General features: G+C 38.5%; 1 protein-coding gene across 1 annotated transcript in view; it reads left to right on the forward strand.

Annotated features, from left to right (window-relative positions):
- The window catches only part of LOC113446440 (macrophage mannose receptor 1-like), a 60,843-nt gene that overhangs the window by 8,671 nt on the left and 29,009 nt on the right, over positions 1–23,163 (forward strand). Inside the window, exons 9-16 of the mRNA XM_026716095.2 lie at positions 7,303–7,416; positions 8,052–8,167; positions 9,703–9,851; positions 9,957–10,156; positions 16,648–16,769; positions 17,353–17,431; positions 19,802–19,934; positions 22,666–22,701. Of these exons, the coding sequence (XP_026571880.1) occupies positions 7,303–7,416; positions 8,052–8,167; positions 9,703–9,851; positions 9,957–10,156; positions 16,648–16,769; positions 17,353–17,431; positions 19,802–19,934; positions 22,666–22,701 (949 nt within the window). The remainder of the gene's footprint in view (positions 1–7,302; positions 7,417–8,051; positions 8,168–9,702; positions 9,852–9,956; positions 10,157–16,647; positions 16,770–17,352; positions 17,432–19,801; positions 19,935–22,665; positions 22,702–23,163) is intronic.

Raw genomic sequence — 23,163 nt, forward strand, 5'->3', positions numbered from 1 at the left:
TATAAACTTTCCCATCTATATTTGATAAAAATACTATGTTACATTTTTTTAAGTCTCTGATGTGGGAATCTATTTATCTAGCAATCCAATTGACCCAACCTCTGTTCACAATATAAATAAAAACAGTCAACAGGTAACTCCAAAGGTAGAACTAATCTTCAAAATCTTCTGTTAACCATTTGTTATTGTATTTGACACAGAGAAAATTCACAAATGGCTTGCATCTCTTATAAACTTTCTAATCTATTGACTCTAATCAATACAGTTAATTTTGCCATTTCTTCAAGTACAATCAGTTTTAAAGTCTACTCTTTAATAGTTGGCATCCCATTTCCTTCAAATGCTTAGCATAAACAATAGTAGCAGTGATCACTATGTAGAAAAATAATGTCCCAAAGCGATTTTCTATCCATTTATCCATAATATCTGGAAGAAAGGCTTCAGATTTCATTAATATTTGTATTTTAAATATTTTCTGCATTGTCATATTTATCCGATATGATTTAGCTACTTACAAGGCCATCACATATGATAAGAAATTTTCTTATCATATTTTCAAGTCTTTAAAAGGGGATTAGAGACTTTTTAAATTTAGTTTAGTGAGTTAAAATAAAGTTTGGTGGTTCCACTTAAATTTATCTGACAGTTCTGAATTAATTCCTATTCTAAATAATTGTGGATGTGTATATTCTGGAGCTCATCCCAGAATATTGTTTTAAATATATTGTTGTGTTGATTTTTTAGTATTAATATTAGCTTATTTTGTTTCTGTGAGTATTGAACTGATTCTATTGATGATAATTATTGCATTTTTGTTTAATAATGTGTTTTGGTAAAAATATTATTCATCAGAGTTAGGAATGAATACTTAAGGGTATTTAAGTCTAAAAAGAAAGGATGGTCTTTTGTGTTTAAGGATATCACATAATGGCTTGAGGAGATACTAGTAAATATAATGGTTTGGTGGGATAGTAATAAATAGATTAATTACGTAAAGTAAGCAGGATTAATCATACTCATGAACTGTGTTTGGATTAAAAATCTTGACTTAAAAAAGAAACATAAATCCTACTTTTTAGTTTATTCTACAGTTTTGTAATTCGAGAAGGCTCTGGAAATTGCTAAACAAACATTCGGAAGCCTCATTGACCCTGAGATCCTTTAACTGTCCATTCATATTTTGTAGTATTGCTACTATGTAACTAATACTTTACTTTAAAGCAGGGGTGGGATTCAAATTTCTTAACAACCAGTTCTGTAGGCATGGCCTAATTTGTGGGTGTGGCTTGGTGGTCATGTGATTGGGGTGGGAGTGTCTTGCTGACTGGGAGTAGCTAGGTGGTCATGTGACTGTGGTGGGCATGGCAAGGTGGTCAGGTGACTGGAGTGGGTATGGGCATGTGACTGGAAAACTAAATGCAAGCGGTCCTCACTTAATGATCAGGTCCTCGTTTAATGGCCAGTTACTTAGCAAGTGTTTTTTGCCAGTTTCCAAAGCCTGGGGAGCCCTGGAAAGGGCAGGGTGAGGACCAGGCAGGTGGCCATGCAACTGGCAAACCAAATGCAAATGGTCCTCGCTTAATGACCAGGTCCTCACTTAATGGCCAGTTGCTTAGCAAGTGCTTTTTGCCAGTTTCCAAGGCCTGGAGCACCTTGGAGAGAGCAGGGCGAGGCCCAGGCAGCTACAAGGCGGTACGGGGAGGGCTACAGAGGGCTGGGCATGGCCAATTCGACATCACTCATGTCAAGGTGCACTTTTCCTCGCCTGACCTCTCATGACAGTGGAGATGCTGCAATGGTCATAAGTGTGAATAATGGTCATAAGTCACTTTTTTCAATGCCATTGTAACTTTGAATGGTCACTAAATGAACTGTTGTAACTCAACGATTACCTATACAAAAATACAAAAAGCTTCTTTGCTTGCAAAAAGCTGCCCTAAATACCAATCATTAGATTAAAAACACCTGCAAGCTGGAGTTACAAATCAGGCAGGGTGCCAGAGCATCTTGAGGAATGAAAATATTTAAAATGCAGTGATAACTATAAAGCAGCCAGCTCTTCCTCATAAAGTGAAATCCTTTAGCAGAGAGGTCATTTAAGCTCTCCAGAAGAAGCAATCCTTAGATCCATTTGAACACTTAAAAATACCAGCTGATCTCACTCACCTCACAAGATATCCTAAGGAAATCACCCAGATTTATGAAAAGGTCACATGCCCCCCAGAAAGGCAGTAAAAAAAATCAGTGCCACGCTTGCATTCTGCCTCTTAGAAGTATACCCCAAAAAGACAGTGCCAGATAATATTAAAGCAGTGAAGGAAGACCCCCTCCCCAAATAGAAAAAAAAACCATGAGGCAAGAAAAAATTCAAACACAATACAAATAATTAAATCACAACAGTAACTGTTGCTTGTTGAAGCTGAATAGGGAAAATGATCCCATCAATAAACACAGGATTAAACAGCACCAAGCACAGAATTAACCTTAACCAAAAATCAGTTTTAGACCAAAATTCAGAAAGAGAATGTAAACTCACATTTGAATGTTAATCTTTATAGCTAGCCAAGAAGCCTTGCAGAATGTCACTCATCTTGGTTCCCTGTCACTAAAAGCTTTGCTTCATTATTCAATTATTTCTTCAAAGTGCTGATTGTCCAGGGAAGTATTTCCTCCCAACAGCATGTAAAAATCTTAAAACAACCCTTCCCCTTTAAGAAAGCCTCAGAAGCTCCAGAGACAGGAAGTCTAGGCTTTCTGCCAAGACTCTAATAAGGATGGAAAAATACAAACAGAGATTGCTTCTAACTACCAGTTCTCCGAAATACTTAGAAAGTTAACAAGGGGTTCTAACCGGTAGAATCCCACCCCTGCTTTAAAGTATATTACATTCTAATAAATAAGTAAACAAAGAAACAAATTCTGAGTTCAACTGACTATTTTTTTCAGAAGATTGGGAATAAACTTTTATTTTTTTATTTTCAAAATACATATTCATTTACATTTTAACAGTACTGTGCCAAGCATTATTTATATTTACAATTCAATTCTCTAATCATATATACAACATTTCCCATATCTCATAAAACTCAGACTCCTCTTTATCTTTCAATTTCCTGGTAAGCCTATCCATCTCAGCACAATCAAGTATTTTGTTTATTCCCATATTCTCAGAAGGTACCCTATCTACTTTCCAGCTCTGGGCATAAGCAATTCTTGCAGCTGTTATTATGTGTTATGCGACATATTGGATATGTTTCTTTAAATTTCCTTCCATTATCCCTCCCACAAAAAAATCTTTCTGGTTTAAATCCAATATCATACCCTGTAATTTCTTGTAATTTCCTCAATTTTTCCCAGTACTTTTTTTTAGCTTTGGAGCATTGTCATTGCCACCATAATATGTTCCCTCTGTAAGCTTACATTTCCAGAATTGCGGTTTCATATTCAAATATATTCTGGCCAATCTTGCCAGTGTCAAATGCCATCTGTAAAACATCTTGATTAAAAATTTTTATATGCTATTGATAAGGTTAATTTGCAGTTCTTGATCCAAATTCTCTCCCAGTCCTCTAACTGTATACTGTGTCCTACATTTTGTGACCAAGCGATCATTGGGCCTTTAACTACTTCTTCCATTTCTACTTTAAGTGAATAATTATATGTTCTAGTGATAAATTTTTCTTCTTTACCAATCAAAATTTGGTCTTGATGTTGGGGTTCCCTTTCTATTCCAAATTCCTCCATATTTTTTTTATGCCCCGTTTTTATCTAAAAATATGGGCACCAATCCATAACTATACCTTGTTTTTTTAGTTCTTCAGTTGTTTTTAAATTCCCCTGATTATCTAATAATTCCTTATATCTAATCTTCTTTTTCTTCTCCATTGTTTTTGGGTAGATCACTGTTTCCATTGGCGACACTCAATCCGGTAATTTATTATAGTGCTTCTTCCTTATCTTTTCCCATATTGTTATTAATGAGTCCCTAAATATGAATGAATATGAAATATGAATGTATCTTTTCTCATTTACTCCACAGGAAGGCATGCCATCCTGTGTTAAGATCATTCCCTTCAATTATTAATACTCTCTTATTATCAAAGTTTATCCAATCTTTAATCCAGAGTAATCCCGCTGCCTGATAATATAGTTCCCATTTTAGAAGTCCTAGGCCACCTCCACTTCTGCTATCTTATAGCATTTTTATGTTAATTCGTGCTTTCTTTCCCAACCAAGTAAATTTAAGCACCATTCTATTCAATTCTTCAAAGACTTTTCAATCTAATTTTATGGGGATTGTCTGAAATAAGTATAAAAATTTTGGTAGTATGTTCATTTTTATGTGGCAATTCTACCCATCAACAATAATTGCAGCTTTTTCCAGTTCTCTAAATCTTTTTTGCATTGTTACATCAATTTCTTATAATTTTATGGTCGAACATTATCCTGTAAGCCAAATCCCCAAATATTTCATGTTTTCCCCACTTTTAGTCTCAATTCTCTTTCTAATCCCTTCTTTTGTTTTTCTGTTGAGTTCTTTACTAACATTTTTGTTTTTATCATTTATCAGGTAGAATTGCCATGATAAAAATGAACATACCAAAATTGTTATACTTATTTCAGACAATCCCCATAAAATTAGATTGAAAATTCTTTGAACAATTGAATAGAATGGTGCTTAAATTTATTTGGTTGAGAAAGAAAGCATGAATTAACGGAAAAATGCTATAAGATTATTAATTTTTAGTCCTGCCACTAGTCCATATTTTTCAATTTCCCTTAACAAATTTATCCCTGTTTCCATCGGTTTCTCAATGGCAAACACTAAATCGTCCATGAATGTTTGGGTTTTATATCCCTGATTTTTGATCTTTAATCCTGTTATTTCCTCATTTTGCCTTATTTTGGTTAGAATACTTCTATCATTAATATGATAAGGAGAGGTGACATAGGACAACCTTGTCATACTCTTTTTAAAATTTTAAATGTTTCAGTGCAATCTCCATTTACCATCACTCTAGCTTTTTGCCTGGCATATATTGACCTAATTAGTTTTTCATATTTTATTCCAAATTTCATACTTTTAATTTGTTGGATCAAGAACTGCCAATTAAGGTTATCAAATGCTATCTGAGCATCCAGAAAGATTAGTGCTGCCTGTTTCCCAGGATGTGGTTCATAATATTCTAAAATGTCTTACATTATTTCTAATTTGTCTTGCTGGCAAAAAAAACCATTCTGGTCTGGACATATTATTTCATTTAGCACTATCTTCAGCCTTTCTGCCATTACTGTGGTAAAGATTTTATAGTTGGCATTTAACAGGGAGATTGGTCTGTAATTTTTGATGTATTTGTCTGTACTCTCTTTTGGGATAAGGGAAATGTAAGCTTCAATCCATGAATCTGGAATTTTTGATAGCTCCGATACATCATTGTACACTTCCAACAATATATCTCCAAAGCATTCATACAAACATTTATATACCTCTGCCAGAATTCCATCTGGCCCTGCGGTTTTATTACTCTTCTATTTTTTTACCACTCTTTGGCTGTTATCTTTCTATTTAGTATTTCTCTTTGGTCTTCTCTTAATTCTGCCAGACTAGTTTTTTATAGATATTGTTCTATATTATTTATGTCCATGTTATCTTCGTCATATAGTCTTTCAAAGTAATTTTGAATTAGTCTCTTTTTCCCTGTCATTTTATACTGTATCTCTCCATTTTCATCCTCCAGTTCCTGAATCAGCTTCTTTTCCTTTCTTTTTTTTTAATTTATGGGCTAATCACCCTCCTGATTTATTAGCATGTTCAAAGAAATTTTGTTTTGCTCCTTTTAAGTCTTTCACCCTCTCCTCTTGGTTCACCATACTTAATTTATGTTTAGCTAAAACCATATCATTTTTCACTCCCTTCATTTTGAGGTTCCCTTTGTAGCTTATATTCTAATTCTCTAAACTCTCTTGTTAATTTTTCCTGCCCTTGCCTCCTTTCTTTATTTCTTTTTGCCATATACGCTATGGTAATACCCCTAGGGGCTGCTTTTGCTATATCCCATACTGTCTGAAGTGAAGTGTGTTGATTTAAATTTTCCTCAAATAACATTTCCATTTCCCTTTTTGTCCTCAAAATATATGTTTTTTCATTTAAAATTTGGGAATTTAATGTCCATCGTCTCATTTCCAAATTATTATTAGTGGGTTGTGGTCAGCCCATGTATTTGCCATGATTTCTATCTTATCCACCTTGTTTCCTAATTCTCAATTCATCCAGGCCATATCCAGATGGGACCATGATTTGTGTGGGGTTGAGTAGAAAGTGTATTACCATCGTTTAGGATTTATCTTCCTCCATTGATCCAAATTTAATTCCTGCATTATTTCAAAAAATGTGGTTGGTAGTGTTTTCTTTTTCTTTCCTTTTTTTGCCAATTTACCTATATAATCTTTCCTTAGGTCTACCACCGCGTAATAAACTTCTACAGCACATATATTATCATATTCTATTTCTACAATTTTTTCATGTAGTGTCTTATAAAAAAAATTTTAATTCTCATTTGGGGCATAAATTACTACCAATATCATACTTTTTGTCCAATCCGTAATTCAATTATCAGGATCCTTCCATTCCCATCTGTGTATTTTAGCTTTGCTTCTAAACTTGCATTTATGTAAACGGCTATCCCTCTTTGTTTATTTTTTGCTAGAGCAGTATATAGTTTTCCTAACCTGGAGTATTCTAGACAAACCCTGTGCTGATCTTTTATGTGTACCTCCTGTAGGCAAACAAAATCTAATTTTTCTTTGATCAATCTTTTAAGTATTTGTTTTCTTTTAGCTGGGGAGTTTAGCCTATTTATATTTATAGATATTAACCAAATTTCTTTATCAAGATTGGGAATAAACTTTTAACCTGCATTGACTAAAGAACAAAAGCTTAGGCATGCTAAATTTAAATAAACCTTTTTACTGGCTGTTTATTTATGAAAAATTACAATTATATTTTACATATTAGAAACTTGAGGTAATATCTATGAATTATATTTTGAAATAATTTAATTTTTATAGGTGAAAAATTATGTTTACAATTTCCCACTTATTTTATACACATCTTTTTGCAAGACGTGTTAGTATGGCTGCAGATTTTAGACAAATGAAGCTATAACAAGTAATATGCAGTAATCCAGCTCATGAAAAAAAGAAGATAAAAGCAAAAATGACAATACAAACCATTAAAAAAATAGGACAGGCTATAAGTAGTAGATTCTTTTCAATAAAGTTTGTTTACCTTTCCACCCTCAGAATGGATACTGGGCAGATCATTTTTGTGAAGAGGAATTAGGATACATCTGTAAAAAAGAGCCTTTAGAATTTCTACCTGGAATAGATGAAGTTGCTGATCCAAAGTGCCAAAAAGTAAGCCTCAAGAATTGTGAAGCTGTTGATCTTTTATAATACTTATTCAGCCTCTTATGAAATTTTGGGAATATCATCCTAACACTGGTGTTGACTCTTAGGAACCACATAGATAGAAAGATTTTTTTCTGCAATATTAGAATAACACAAGTTATTGTCTTTACCATATGACGAAAAAGAAAAGCTACTTGAGATAATGGATAAACAGAAGGAACACATTTTGTTTTGTTTTTTTTGCTGAATAGAAATGTATTTGGATTGGGCGAAAACTGAAACTGAAAAATGTTGATTTGTACTTGCCATAGTAATTGGACATCCAAATTGCAGCAATGTTCTTATAAAATTAAACAAATCTGAAGCTATTGACACAGAAGTTGAATGCTATAAATTTATGTCTATTAGCATTTATTTCATAGCACTTTTTAGATTTGGGGTTCAAACGATACTATAGAATAGTAAGACTATACTTTTCCCCACATAAAATAAGAACTTAAATTAATTAAAAATTGCCTTTTTATCAGGATAACTTAGTGAATCTGAGTGTCTATAGATTGGGATAGGATAAAAATGTGAGAAATAAATCAATAAATTCAGGCTAATATTGTTCTGTATGTGTATATATGCTATGTCAACAGGGCTGGAAAAGGTATGGTTTCTATTGTTACTTAATTGGAAAGACACCTGCAACATTTTCAGAAGCAAAGACATCTTGTGAAACAAATCAAGGATTTCTGATCTCTGTGGAGAATAGGTAAAATATGGTGAAAGAGACAGAACAAAATATTATATTATGCATCTATATTAGCAAAGAAAACACTAAACATATTTCCTATGTCTACCTCCTTTTTAAATTCATTTCCTTTAACATAAACTGTGCTGTGAGACCTGGTGATAGACATGAAAAGAACATTTTATCTGGACATAAATAAAATATTTTCAGATATTTTATTCCTGTATTCTAAATTATTTATTATTTATTTATATATAAAAATTTATATAGCTGCCTACTTACAAAAGTACTGTATTATTTTATTTTGATGTTTGTTAATTATTCATTTTTCTTAATTATTCCTAATTTTTCACTTTAATTTTACATGAGTTCATCTGAGATAGTATCTAAAGTTTGGTTTACTTGAATTTTATATGGGTTTATTGATTTATTAATTGTTATTGTTATTAATGAATATCTCAAAATAAATATTTCCCAGGATGCATTTTAATATTTAATTCAGCACTGCAGTGCTTCAATTTCTAAAAAGGGTTCAGGATGTTTAGGAATAAAAATGTAGCACCTTTCTGCAACACCTGCTCCAAATTCATTTATAGTGTTCAAGATATATTAATATATTATGAAGAAGTCTTTGGAGTAGTGTTCTCCAATTTCGGATGCATATACTTGATCTATTTTTCGGATGACTATTGTTTCTTAAAAATAAATAAATTAGCAACTAAAATTTAATATGCAGAATATAGAAAGTATAATATACATTTATGTTTTATAAGGCATTTGATACACTAGTAACACAGTACACAAATATAATTTACAAATAAACGTATATATTGAGGTACATATTTAATTTTTCAACTAATAAGGAAGTGTGAAAAATATGGAAACCACTGCTGTGAATAGTGTTTCCCAACCTCAGCAACCTTAAGATATGTGCACTTCAACTCTCAGAATTCTGCAAGCAGACAGGTAATTCTGGGAGTTGAAGTCACAACCTTAAAACTACCAAAATTGGGAAATACTGCTGAAGAGAATGTTATAATGCAATTGCAGTCTTGGTCAGACAACTAGATCAAGAGAGTCACCGCATGTAGCTTTTTTTACTTGTAGCAGAGATTGGGCAGGCTCTACCATTGGCCATGTTTTGGGATGGTTGCCTCAGGCAGCCTTTACTAAAAGGCCTTAGTAAGATGGAGGCTTGTCCTTATTCTAAATCTTCAGAATACTGCACTGTAGTCTTTGCTGTAAGAAAGATTCAACTCCAGTCCTGCTAGCCTTAATGTATGTTATGGGAGCAGACTCCTTAGCTCTGATCAGGAATCTGTAAATCTAGTGTTGTACTTTCAGATCTGAGGTGATGATGATGATAATGCTGATTTTATCCTACCTTTTTAAAATATACAAATGTACTGAATCCTCCTGCCTCCTATTTTCCCCACAATAATCCTTTGAAATGGATTGACTAGTAAAAGTGTAAATTGGGCCTAAGGTTAACCATCTGCAGAATCTGAAAACGAAGAAAATCAGAGACCATCCTGATTTGAATTATTTTTCCATAGATTTGAGCAGGCCTTCCTGACTAGCCAAATTGGATACCGTCCTGAAAAATATTTCTGGATTGGCCTTTCAGATGTAGCGAATCCAGGAACTTTCAACTGGACCAATGGAGACACAATTCAGTTCACTCACTGGAATGCAAAAATGCCTGGTATGGAGTCTGTCAGAGCAAATACATCCTAGTAGGAAAGCTTTTATCCTGTTTAGCTTGTCTATGAAGATGCATTAAACTGGCTCTGGTCTTCCATTCTGCCAGGCCCAAATCCTGGCTGCGTTGCCATGAGAACAGGAGAAGCTGCTGGACTGTGGGATGTTGTCAGTTGTGAGGAGAGGGCTGCCTTCCTTTGCAAGCATTTGGCTGAAGGGGTGACGCCTCCTCCAATCCCGAGAACAACGCCCCCTCCCCCATGTCCTGAAGGATGGACTGCAAGTCCAACGAGGAATGTCTGCTTCAAGGTGGGTCAGCTTGTTTTGGAGTTGAAACATTGGCTTGGTCAACCAGCCCTTTGAGACAGGCCAGGTCAAGAGCCAGACACTGCAGCAGCCTCCCAGCTTTTCCTCCAGGGTGAATTTGGTGCTATTCAGCCATGATTAACCCTCCTCTGAAAAGGAAATAGAGTGATAGGAAGATCAAGGAAGGAATAATGGAGAACATGGAAACTGGTCATGTTCCTTTGCAGCCAGCATATCTTTGGCCATTTTATCCTGATGGGATTGTTCTCCTATGTTGGCCATGCGTTTATGAAGTAGTTGTTTTGTTTCCCCAATATGCAGATCTGCAAATGGCTCAGTCCGTTGTACTGCTTTTCCCACATAGCTAAGTTTGTTTCTCAGTGTTTTATCTTTGGGGTGGATAAGCTTCTGCTAGTTAGTGTATTTTAGGTTGTGTTGGCTGAAGATCCTCCTGAGCTTTCCTGATATTCCTGCAACATATAGAATGACAACATTGCTTTGTTTATTGTTTTTTCTTTGTCTCTTATGGAGGAGCAACTGTTGGGTCTTTTTGGGGATTTGATGACTAGCCCACTTGGGATAGTCACACGTTTTGAGCACTTCCTTGATGTTTTTTTTGTTCTTTTTCTTTCCCATCTTTGCTGTTAAGCAGGCCTTCAGTTCAGTGGTGTAGGGCTCTGATAAGTCCCATTTTGTGTTCAATGGGTGGTGAGAATCAAAATGTAAACATTGATCTCTGTGTGGCTGTTGTTATATTTCGCAAGGAAGGAGAGGCGTAGACCAGGGCATGCAATTAACAAGTTTATTGAAGGAACAGTGGTTGTCGCGCTCTGCCAGCCAACGGGCAGACTAGTTAGCGAACAACGGTTGAGCTTGGCTTGACAGCCGGCTTTATATAGCCAGCTGTCAAACGGCGCCAGCCAATAGGAACGGTTGTTGAACCTATTTAAAGAACGGACCGGCTGGAGCCCCAACCGGTTCCCAAGACATAACACCCTTCCCCTAGATGGGAACACATATAGTCTTTGAGATACGCCGGTGGTCTGTGTTGGCACCGAGCGACATAACTCAGGAGAGTCATTGGGCAAGACAAGTTCGCGGACCCCTGGTCAGGGCACGCAGGGGGCGAACAGGGCTCGGCGCAGGAACTGGAGCCAGGAAAAGTCTCTGCCTTCACTGGGGATAAACGGTGGTGCTCCCGGCTGGCAGCCCGGTCTCACTGCCTGCTCCCTCTGTCTCCGTTGGTGAAGGGTGATCACTCTGGGGATCACTAGCTGGACCTGGAGTGGCGCCCGCGACTCATCTGGTGGAGACGGGTCTGGGCGGTCAGGCTGCTCCGCGTCTCCGCAGCTGGTCCAGGTGTCTTCGCCACACACACCGTCTTCAAGTTGGACCCGATAAGATCTCGGACCTGTGACAGCCATGACTTTCCGGCCACCCACAGTGGGTCCCCGCCGTAGTTCCTAGCAAACACTAGGTCCTGAACTGCGAAATTCCTGGCCAGACTGTCAGACCCCAAAGGGGAGTCTGGACAGTAGTGGGGTGCAGCCTGTCTAAGGTAGTCCTCAGGCGTCTCCCCATCAGCAGCTCAGCCGGGATTTGTTCGTAACTGTGCACGGTGTGGTATGCTGGCTTAGGAGGAATTGAGACAGTTTAGAATGCCAATCCACTTGGCCGAACCTGGCTAACGCCTTGGCTGATCTGACTGCCCGCTCAGCCAACCCGTTGCTGGCGGGTGGAAGGGGGCCGTGAAGACGGTTCTGATGCCTAGATTGGTGACATACCTACTAAATTCGCTCGAGGTGAACTGGGGCCATTATCGGAGACCAGTGTGTCAGGGAGTCCGTGAGTTACGAAAAGGTGAGTCAGGGCTTTAACAACTGCCTGTGTGGTGGTCGGGAAGTAAGGCCACATCTATCCATTTTGAATAGGCGTCCACGACCACCAAGAAGGTCTTGCCGTGCATTGGCCCGGCCAGGTCGATGTGAAGCCGTGACCACGGGCATTGGCACTTTCCCACTTTGTGGGTGTGGCGGTTGGCGGGGCTGCCCTAGATTCCTGACAGGGTCGACACGAGCTACCCACTTGGCGATCTGATCGTCCATCCCGGCCACCAGACGTAACTCGAGCTAACGCCTTCATCTGCACAATTCCTGGATGGCCCTCGTGCAGCATCTTCAAGACGGGTATGCGAAGGGTGGTTGGTATGACCACTCTGGTACCCCACAATAGGCATCCCTGCAACTTAGAGAGCTCTAGCTGGCGAGTTTTAAATGGGCCGAAATCAACTGAATAGTTAGTTTCCGGCCACCTCTCCCTACCCAGTCCAGAACCTGGGCGATTGTTCTGTCCTTCTTGGAATGTGATGCTATGTCATCTGCAGTCACCGGCAGCTTGAGTTCGATTTACATCAAAATGGCATGCACAGGAGCTGGGTCCTCGACTGGGCTGGCAAGGGCAGCGGCTGAGGGCATCCGCGTGGTTTAGATTTTTTCCGGGACGATAGACCAGTTTATGCGAGTAAGCCGCCAGGAATAAGGTCCATCTGGTCATTCTAGGCGACAATATCTGCGGGGTTTGCTTTTCCCTGATAATAATCCTAAAAGCTGGCTTGTGATCAGTAATAAGTTCGAATTGGTGTCCGAATAGAAATTGCGTGGAATTTTTTGACTGCTGCTACTGCAGCCAAGGCCTCCTTATCAACCTGGCTGTAATTACGCCAGTTGCTGAAAGGGTTCTTGAAAAGAAGGCAATTGGTGCCTCGGAGCCATTGGGGAGCCTGTGACTTAAGACAGCTCCTATCCCAAAAGGGGATGCGTCATGCGGCTAGGACCAAAGGAAGGCGTTGGTCAAATTGTATTAAGACAGTCTCAGAGGTGAGTAGAGATTTGACTGCCACAAATGCTTGGTTTTCTTTGGGTCCCCAGTGCCATGGTGTGTTTCTGTCTAAGAGTCTGTGCAATGGCTCAGCAACTGACGCCTTGTGTGGGAGAAATGAAGCGTAGAAGTTCAATAACCCCAGGAAGGCTTGTAACTCGGTTTTGTTGGTAGGCGTGGGCGCCGTGGATGGCCTTGACTTTCGATTCCACCGGTGGATGCCTGAGGCGTCTAGCCTGTAGCCTAGAAAGTCCACCTGTCTAGTGGCGATGGTACACTTCTCCCGTTTTAGTTTGAGGCCATGCTGCCTGAACTTCTAATACTGCCCTGACTCTCTGGATGAGTTGGGGTCTGTCCCTGGCTGTGACTAAGATGTCATCGAAATATGGCACTACGCCGGGGAGACCTTGGAGGATTCGCTCCATCAGTGATTGGAAAATACCTGGGGCTACACTACGCCAAACTGGAGACGCTACATCTGAATGCCCCCTCTGTGTGTAACTATGGTCTGTAAGTCAGCTGTTTGGTTATCCACGGGAACTGTTGGTATGCCTGTGACATGTCCAGTTTGGCGAAAATGGTGCCAGGTTCGAATGTGTGTAACAGGTGCTGAATGACTGGGACTGGATATGCGCTAACCTGTAGATAACGGTTGATTGACGCCTTGTAGTCAGCACAAATTCTTAGATTACCGTCTTTTTTTAGCGGGGTGACTATTGGGGTCTCCCACTTAGCGAAATCTGTGGGTTCTATCACCCCTTGTTTTAGTAGTTTGTCTAGTTCTGCATCCAATTTGGGGCGGATGGCAAAAGGTACTCTACGTGGTTTTGCTTAACGGGACTGCCTGTGGGTCTACTGAGAAGGAGATGGGAGTGCCTTATAGCAGCCTAACTCACTACTAAAAACGTCAGAGTAGTCTGTAAATAAGGAGTCAACATCAGAAGTTGAGACAGCATGGACTCCTTTTATACTAAGGCCGAGAGAGGGGAACCAATCCAACCCCAAAAGACTAGGGAGGGCACTATTAACAACCACTAAAGGCAAATGGCCTTTAAAGGTTTGGAATTTCACGAGAAACTTGCCTTTCCCGAGGACGGGATGTTCTTTCCTTGGTAGTCTCTCAAGGTGAGATGGCACTTTTGAAGCTGGTTCTTTGTCAGTCTGGGCTGGATCTTCTTAAGCGTGTCCCAAGATATGATTGAGAGCGCTGACCCCGTGTCTACCTCCATGCGGCAGGGATTACCTTCTAGTAAGACAGAAAGTGTAATTTTATTGGGGGTGTAAAGTGTGTGGTTGGCTTGGTAACAAGTATGGCATTTTTCTACTTGCCTTCGGGGAACAGGAGAGGAAAGAGATCTTTGTGGAGAGGTGCGCGCTGCCTGGCAGACTCTTGCGAGGTGACCTTTCTTGTGGCAGTTGTGGCAGGTGGCGTTTCTGAACCTGCAAGATGCCCGGGAATGGGAACCTCCACAGGTCAGGCATAAAAGAGTTTGTTTTGGGCCACTGTTGTTTCTTGGCCTCGCTCCTACCTGCGCTGTCTCGTTGGTTTGAGGCGATGCACATCAGAGTATTCTGCAGGGTCATCCTCACTAACCGCTTCTTCAGAGTGTACGGAGGAAGTGCTGGGTCTGGGAGCGGTGCCCTGGATCTCAGCTGCGGACTGTGCTGCAAGTTCTGCAGCTAAGGCTTCTTCAACTGCCTGGGGGAGGTTGAGGTCTCTTCTAGCCAGCAAACGCCTCTGGAGTTTTAGATCCCTCACCCCACAGACGAGTTGGTCGAGCAGCATGTCGTCCAAATAGTTTTTGAACTCACATTGTAGAGCTGCTGTCCTCAGGGCTGCCATATATTGATTTATGGATTCCCCCTCGGCTTGCTTCCTCATCCTAAAGGCGAAGCGCCTAGCAATCTGAGACGGTTTTGGTGAGTAGTGGTTGGATAGTGCTTTCCACCAACTCTGCCCATGGGACATTCCCGATTTCTCGTGGGGCCAGGAGTGCTGTGGCGGTGTCGTATACTACAGCCCCACAGTAGCTGAGGAAGTAGGATTTCTTCCTCTGTTCAAGCTTCAGCCAGTCCAATGGCATCGATAAAGTGGTTGAAGCGATTCTTATACGAATCCCACTTTCCTCATCAGGTTTGAAAGGGGGAATACTGAATTGACATTCATTTTGGACCCCTCAGTCTCTTTGTAGACTGGTCTACCTCACTGGGAGCTCGTTGTCTTGGATTGATGCTGCTTGAGGGCGCTGGCGGCTGTGGCTACAGTGCCCTATTCTCACCAAGGACTTCGGCTTTTCTGAGGCGCTTGAATTTTCGTGCTCTTTTTAGCAGCGTTAGGCGGCTGTGGCTGTGGTGCAGTACTGACAGCGCTTTAAAATTCGAGCCCTTTTTCTTATTATAATTTTTTTTTTTTTTTGGCGAGGCGGCTGAGGCGCCTGCATTTCACTTGGAGACTTCACTTAGTGACAGCTACTGTAATTAGTGCCCTTTGTGATCGAGGCGGCTGAGGCTCTCAGCGCCATAGCTTGCTCTAGAGGCTGCAGTTCAGTGACAGCCGTTAGAATTTTCGCCGCTTTTTTTTTCTCGCGCTGGCGGCTGCAGCTTCAGCGCCCGACTTTCACTATCCGTGGTGCTCTAACCGCCGCGACTTTCACTGACAGCGCCCGCCTCTCTAACCGCTGCAGATCTAACCTGAGCGGCTCTAACACTTTCACTTCGCGATGACAGGCTGCTGAGTCCGAGGCTCAGTAAGCAAAACGGCAAGGGGCTGCGGCTTCCGATGACAGGCTCCTGTTCCTTGGGAAAATGCTCCTGGCTAGCCTTCACATCCCATCCTCATCGCCAGTGTTATATTTCGCAAGGAAGGAGAGGCGTAGACCAGGGCATGCAATTAACAAGTTTATTGAAGGAACAGTGGTTGTCGCGTCTGCCAGCCAACGGGCAGACTAGCTAGCGAACAACGGCTGGCTTGGCTTGACAGCCGGCTTTATATAGCCGGCTGTCAAACGGCGCCAGCCAATAGGAACGGTTGTTGAACCTACTTAAAGAACGGACCCGGTTGGAGCCCCAACCGGTTCCCAAGACATAACAGCTGTTTTCAATAAACTTCAGTGTTAAGGCTTATGTTAATATGTAAAAGTGAAAATATCAAATGTAAGAGTTAAAGGGTTATTTGAAAAGATAAATAATAAGAGCCATAAGGGGAAACAAACAACTACATGTAGTTCTTGTCTTACAACAATTCACTTAATGATCCCGTTCAAAAACATGACATGACTATTTTCCCTGCTCCAAACTTTGCAGCATCTCTATGATGATATGATCAAAATTCAGACATTTGACAATTTTTATATGCTTGCAGTATCCTGGGGTCATCTGATCACCTTTTGCAATCTTCTGACAAGCAAAGTCAATGGGGAAGCTAGATTCACTAAACAATCATGTTTCTAACTTAACAATTGTGGTGATTCACTTTGGGAAACAGGTCATAAAATGAGGCAAAACTCACTTAACATGTCTGATTTAGCAACAGAAATTTTGAATTAAATTGTGGTCATAAGTCGAAACTATATAGTGTTAATGCTTCTTTGTAATGAGATATATTTCTATACATTTAGGCCTATATAGAGAACAAAGTTGAAAGGAAAACTTGGTATGAGGCATATGACTTTTGCAAAACAGTTGGAGGACACCTGGCTTCTTTTCATACTAAACTAGAGGAAAAATTATTAAACAAACTGTGAGTATAATAAACTGCTTATATCTTAAGGCAGAAACACTCCTGGCAAAAGTATATTGGAGCACTGAATTCATCATAATGGAATATATAACTAATATAAATTTCATAAAGCTACATATTTTCATTCCAAGGTATTTTGCATGTAGTTAAGATTTCTCTCAGAGCACTCTAGTGAGAGCTCCAACTCAGTGAGGAAGAAAAAGATCATGATTTTGCTGATCATCATCATGGTTACAAAAAATAGAACAGAAACTCCAGTGGGTATAACAAAAATAAGAAAGAATGGTCACAAATGTCATAACCATCATCATTATCCCAATAAAGTAATAAGGCTTCTGGTATTATCCTGTACATAACTACTTAAATAAATTCCATTGTAATCCTAAGAATGTATTCCCTCTTAAGTAGGTATCTATCATATTACAGCTGTAAGAGCATATGTCATATTTAAGAGCCTGCTTGTTTCTGGGGGTTATTCCTTGTTGTGAAAAAGAAAACACAGACAGAAAATTGCAGTGTTGTATTTCAACAAGACATATGCATAAAATATATTTTAATGTATTTGCTGATTGTTACATTTTAGATCAAAATCAAATTATGTCTGGATTGGTTTGCAAATTTCAGACTCTAGCACAGGATACACTTGGACTGATGGGTCTCCTGTAAGTAAATGATTAACATGCATGCTTTATACTACAATTGTTATTTGAAATTTCTGGCATTCTTAATATTTATGGAGTACTGCAGGGATGCTCAGCACCCCTCAGGCCGTGGCCTGCTACTGGCCATGGCCTGCTTGGAACCAGGCGGTAAAAGTGACAGGTGAGTGGGTGAGTACATGAAACTTTATTTATGCCCTTCCCTCCCCACCTCAACCACCATCACTGACTCTGTCGCTGCTACTACTGTTCCGCAGAGCCGGAAAGGTTTGGGACTGGTGGAACACAGATATTAATAATATTTCTTGCAGTGATCTAACAATATTCTAAGTGTTAAACCAAGGGTAGAAACAAGTATAAAAAATGTTAATACAATAAGCTGTTGATATTTGACCCAATTCAGATTACTCTGACAGTTTCTCTGAGTTACCTCAGACTGCTGTTGAAAAAAGTTTTGATTGCATTGTTCATACAGAAATTAATGAACTACCTGAAATCTTTTATCCCACATACTGCTAATTTTTCCTTTATCTATTTTTGCTGGAATGACAAGACTTCAGCTAATTAAGAACAATTGAGTGGTCCTTTCCTTAAGCACCATGTTTGGTTATGGGCTAACACAACTTTGAGCTGAAGGTCAAATATGGGATGTATTCTTAATGTCATAAAAGGGCAAGTGGGAGATGCTAAGATATAATACATCGATTCATAGGCATTTGTGTGTTAGGTTTGTGGCTACCGTTATTGTTCATCATTTAAATTTTAAGCCACTTAATACTGGTGGTGCCAGATGAAGTGATGCCAAATGAAGCAGATAGTCTTGCATTGCAACTAAAGAGCAGCAAAAGCAGAGGGCATGCTGGCTGACTAAGTATCACTATCATGTCTGAGTCCCTGGAGAAAAGGCTGAAAACCTCCAAAATAATTGAGAAGCAAAACAGATCCACAGAAAACAAAGAGCTTATTGTTGTGGTGCCCAGAAGGAGGAACAATACAAGGATAATGGATCCATATTAGGGAAGAAGGAGTGAACTGAGCAAGCAACATTTCTAAATAATGATTTACCCTGATTCCACTCCTTCTTTCTCCTAGGAGAAAATCCTCTATCGGTCTGCAGGATAAAAGAGAGGTGACAGAGTTGACAAAGATTCTGTGTGTGTACATGTGCGTGTGTGCGTTTGTGTAGGGGAGATGATGAATGCATTATTGGGTGATGGGCCAGTGCCACATGCTTTGAGGGAGAGAAGAATAGTTCGATTCAAAAATATTAGGCAATTATTGACCTATCTCTAACTTTCCTTATTTAGTTCTTTGTTACAAGGTACGGAACTTTGGAACAAATTAATTACATGGAACAATTTCAGTGCAGCTTTTGGTCTGAAACTGAGACATATTAGATATATTTATGCATGATTTTGGCAAGGCCATAATGGGGAATTGCAATCTTGTTGATATTATTTGATTTCTCTGTGGTCTTTAATTACCATCAACTAAGATATCTTTCTGCATCATTCTTGGAGGACTCAAATTAAGAATACTCTATTGCCATGATCCTTCTTTCTGAAGGAGTTATTCCAGCTGGTGTATGTGTGTGCATGTGTGTGTGTGGAAGTTTAAACTCTAAGCCCTGGATTAGGGTCTGATACCTTCCCCACTTCTATTTAGCATCTATCTGCAATTGGTGGAGGATGTGATCCATCGACACAGGGTTAAATATCATGAGTAAGTTACACACAATTTTACATCCCAGCCTTTGATTGAATAGCACATTTTCCAGAAGTCTGGAGGTTATAATGTTCTGGCAGGGGATGAACATCCAATTTATTTATTAAGTTTATATGCCACTCATCTTAATGATCAACTACTCTGAGTGACTTACAAAATGGTAAAAAGATTAATATAAAATTTTTAACTGAGAAGACTTAAATAAGATTTTAGGGATCTTAATCCCAGAACAATGGAGCAGTTTGGAGTTAAGCCAATTGAGTGCAGAGCTTACTATCTAGTTATAGATGGAATCATACTCCCTTGTTTCATACTATTGTCCTTCTTGGCTCATGGATATTGATTGAGATACATGAGGCAATTATAACAAGGAGGGACTTTTGCACAACTCCGCCTAGTGTGTCATTTACAGCTTTCTTAGAATGGGAGACATTATACAGTATTCACAGTCACGCACATCCTGATCTCTCATTTGGATTACTGAAGTGTGCTGTACATGGGACTGCCTTTAAAGACCACACAGAGGACTTGATCCAAGATGCAGCATCTTGGGGAGTAATGAGTGTGTCATTTGTTCTATTTTCCAAATGTTAAAACTGATGGCTTTTAGACAGTAAATATGTAAGTATATTTTAATTTTTACTATAGGTAAACTATGAACCAGTTTTTACTTTGTTTTCCGATGAAAGTAAAAAATGTAGAGCGATATGGGGACATATTGGATCCTGGAAAGCCGCACTATGTGATCGGGTTTTTGATTGGTTTTGTCAAATTACAAGAGGTAATATGCTTTTTATTCTCAAGTAATTTATTCAGAATAACAGGGTTTGAAGAGATCTTAGAGGTTGCCTGTTCAAACTCCCTTCTGTATTGCCCAACTCACAGCCATACTTTATAACTGGGAAACCATACCACTGACTTTATGGACTTTTGTCTCTGTTTTTTAATTTGCTCTCTAGGTTTGCAATAGCTTTTCTCCCAAAGAACAAACATATTTTAATTTCATGACTATAGACACTGTCTGCAATTCTCTTGAAGCCCCACAAAATTAATCTGTCACTTCTTCCATAGCTTCTCCTATATTTGCCAAAAAGTAATGGGACTGGATGCCATAATCTTAGATTTTTTAATTTTTAATTTCAATTCAAATTTTCCTTCTCCTCTTTCATCCCCCATCAAGAAGTTCTTTAATTCCTCTTCATTTTTTTGCCATTAGAGTGGTATTGTCTGCATACCTGAGGTTGTTAATATTTCTCTCAGCAATCTTAATTTTGGCTTCTGATTCATTCACCCTGCCATTTTGCATGATATACTCTGCATTTAAGTTAAATAATCAGGGTGACAATATACAGTCTTGTCATCTTCCTTTTCCTGTTTTAAATCAATCAGTTATTCTTTGTCTGATTCTAACTGGTTCTTGACTTGGTACAGGTTTCTCTTTTCTTTCCAATTTTTTTTATTTCAATCTGCATATGCACAACAATACATTAATAGTGTGGCATCAATATATCATACATTTTAGTATAGGCAAAATTAATAATATCAATCATATCTCTCAATGCTTTTATTTCACATTAATTCATAATCCTCAATGCTTATTTTCAACCTTTCAAAACTCTCTCCAAATGCCTACCATCATATCAGTTAAACATACCTAGTAATTCCATTATTCAATTTTCTCCCTGATTTTATTTTATTTTTTAAAATAAAAAATTCTCATTTGGCAAGCAGTGTGTTTCCAGGTTTCACATCTCAATACAAACATGACCATAGTTACCTGTTCATTATATTTGTTTAGTTTCATATTGCATCATCCTTATTATTGTTAAATATTAAGCTTAACTTATCAAATTCCAATTCATGTTATATTAATACATTCTCATATCTTATTTTACAATGTTATCTAAAATTCTCATCTCATTTCTGTTGTCATATCTCATATTATTTTTTTCTGTCACATTTGTCATTTTATCAATCCTTATTTGTAAATATAATTGTCCTTTCTGGTTAATAATTCGAGTTAACCACCTTCATTCTACCTTAATATCAATCTCTCTACCTAATATATAACACAAGTATATATACATTTTTCTCAGATTCCGCATTATATTTTCTCAAACACCTTATGAATCATCTATACATTACAAAATACTATTTTCAATATATTCTTATACATCACAACATATTACCTTGCGGAATCTCCTTCCTTATCCTTTTCCCCCCGCCCATTATCTCTCACTCTTTGGACAATGTACTTTCTTTTCATCCTTGTTTGTTTCCTATTCCTCTTTGTTTTCTGGTCCTTTCTCTTAATTCCCTTTTTTCCCATTCTTATTCCTCTCCATTTCTCATTCCAGTTATTAAACTTTTCTCTCTCCCTCTTTTGATTTTTCATATCTTTAACTTTCTTTATTGAACATAATACTTTTATTAAGTTCTCTAATTTCAATCATTAGCTATTATTATTTTTCTTTTCAACACACATTTCAGCATTTAATTATGCCCTTTAAGTGTCCATAATTCAATAGTTATCCAGTTTAATTTCTAAACCTTTGTTGTATTAAAGTATTTTCTTTTAAATTTTCTCCTCCAAATTAATCCAATCCAAGTTTTATAAGATCCAATTTCTTTCTCACTTTCTCTGCTTGCTGCTTCCACACATTTCCCTCCAAGATAGCCCTTTATTTTAAGACTGGGGTACCTCAAAAGCGATGTCCTTTGCCTGGTTCACACTCTGCTCACTACTTCTCTGCTCCAGCACAAAACTTAGTTTCCCAGAGTGTTTTTTGTCTTCATGGTAGCCATTTTAGGACCACTGCTGCAGCTTGCCTTTGGGAGGGATTTTCCTATCAGGGAGGGGAGTTGGACTCCCCTCAACCCTCCAGGCAATTTCCCCCTTCTTCACCACCCCACCAGGGTGGGTCTGGTCTTGATCAGGTCCCTCCAGCAAGTGAGCTTGGGTGAAAGCATGCACAATTGCGGATTCTGCTCCGACGAGGAATCAGGGGTACAGGTTTCTCAAGAGACAGATTAGGTGATCTGCTTTCATCTCTTGCCACAATTTGTTGTGATCTACACAGTTAAAGGCTTTACATAGTCAATGAAGCAAAAACCAATGTTTTTCTGAAACTCCTTTGCTTTCTCCATAATCCCACGAATGTTGGCAATTTGATCTCCAGTTCCTCTACCTTTTCAAAATCCAGATTGTACTTCTGGTAATTCTCAAATCACATATTGCTGAAATCTAGCTTGTAGGATTTTGATCATGACTTGTTAGCATGTGAAACGAGTGCGATTGAATGGTATTTATACAGGTCTTCATGGTTCTTTCAAAAGTGGGTCATCTGGATTTTAGATAAACTGGGATCCAGATATCTATGGTTGTTTGTAATGTAGAAATACATTAATTGGTACATTTTACTTTTGGAGAATTGCCTTCTGCATTATGGAATAATGTAATATGATATGATTCTGCTTCAATTTTTTTGTAATAAAAATATTTGTTTTTGTAGGTACAGCTTTAAATCCAGAACCAAGCAACAGATTTGGTACGTTGGACAATTTAATGTCAAAAATATTATAACATATGTATATGTACATTCCTGTACATTTTACTTCGTTTGATTTGAATCTGGCTGCTTTGAGCAAAATCTGGTTATATGATGTAAAGAAGCATTCCTAAAATGATTTATGATGGTTAAATTTGTAAGCAAACCAATTTCTAAGAGCACCGAAGAAAGACAGATATTGGCTCTGAATGGCTTTAAAACTACAGACATTGTGATTCCCTTTAAATGAAAAGCATATGTAGAAATATGGCTATAACCAAAGGGGAATGACTAAAAAGTAGGGCATTTTTATATCTTTAAAAATTATTGGAAATTTTTATAAAACTTTCCCAAATATACTAAGCTTTGATTGCATTTGATAATGATTTGATTGAATCAAGTGATCTGAGCAATTGCATAAGACAACAACCTACTTCTTTCTCCAGATAGTTCTGAAAGTAA

Source organism: Pseudonaja textilis, chromosome Z (assembly GCF_049901715.1).
Source record: "Pseudonaja textilis isolate UNSWEBS1 chromosome Z, rPseTex1.2, whole genome shotgun sequence".
NCBI classification, from domain to species: Eukaryota; Metazoa; Chordata; class Lepidosauria; order Squamata; family Elapidae; genus Pseudonaja; species Pseudonaja textilis.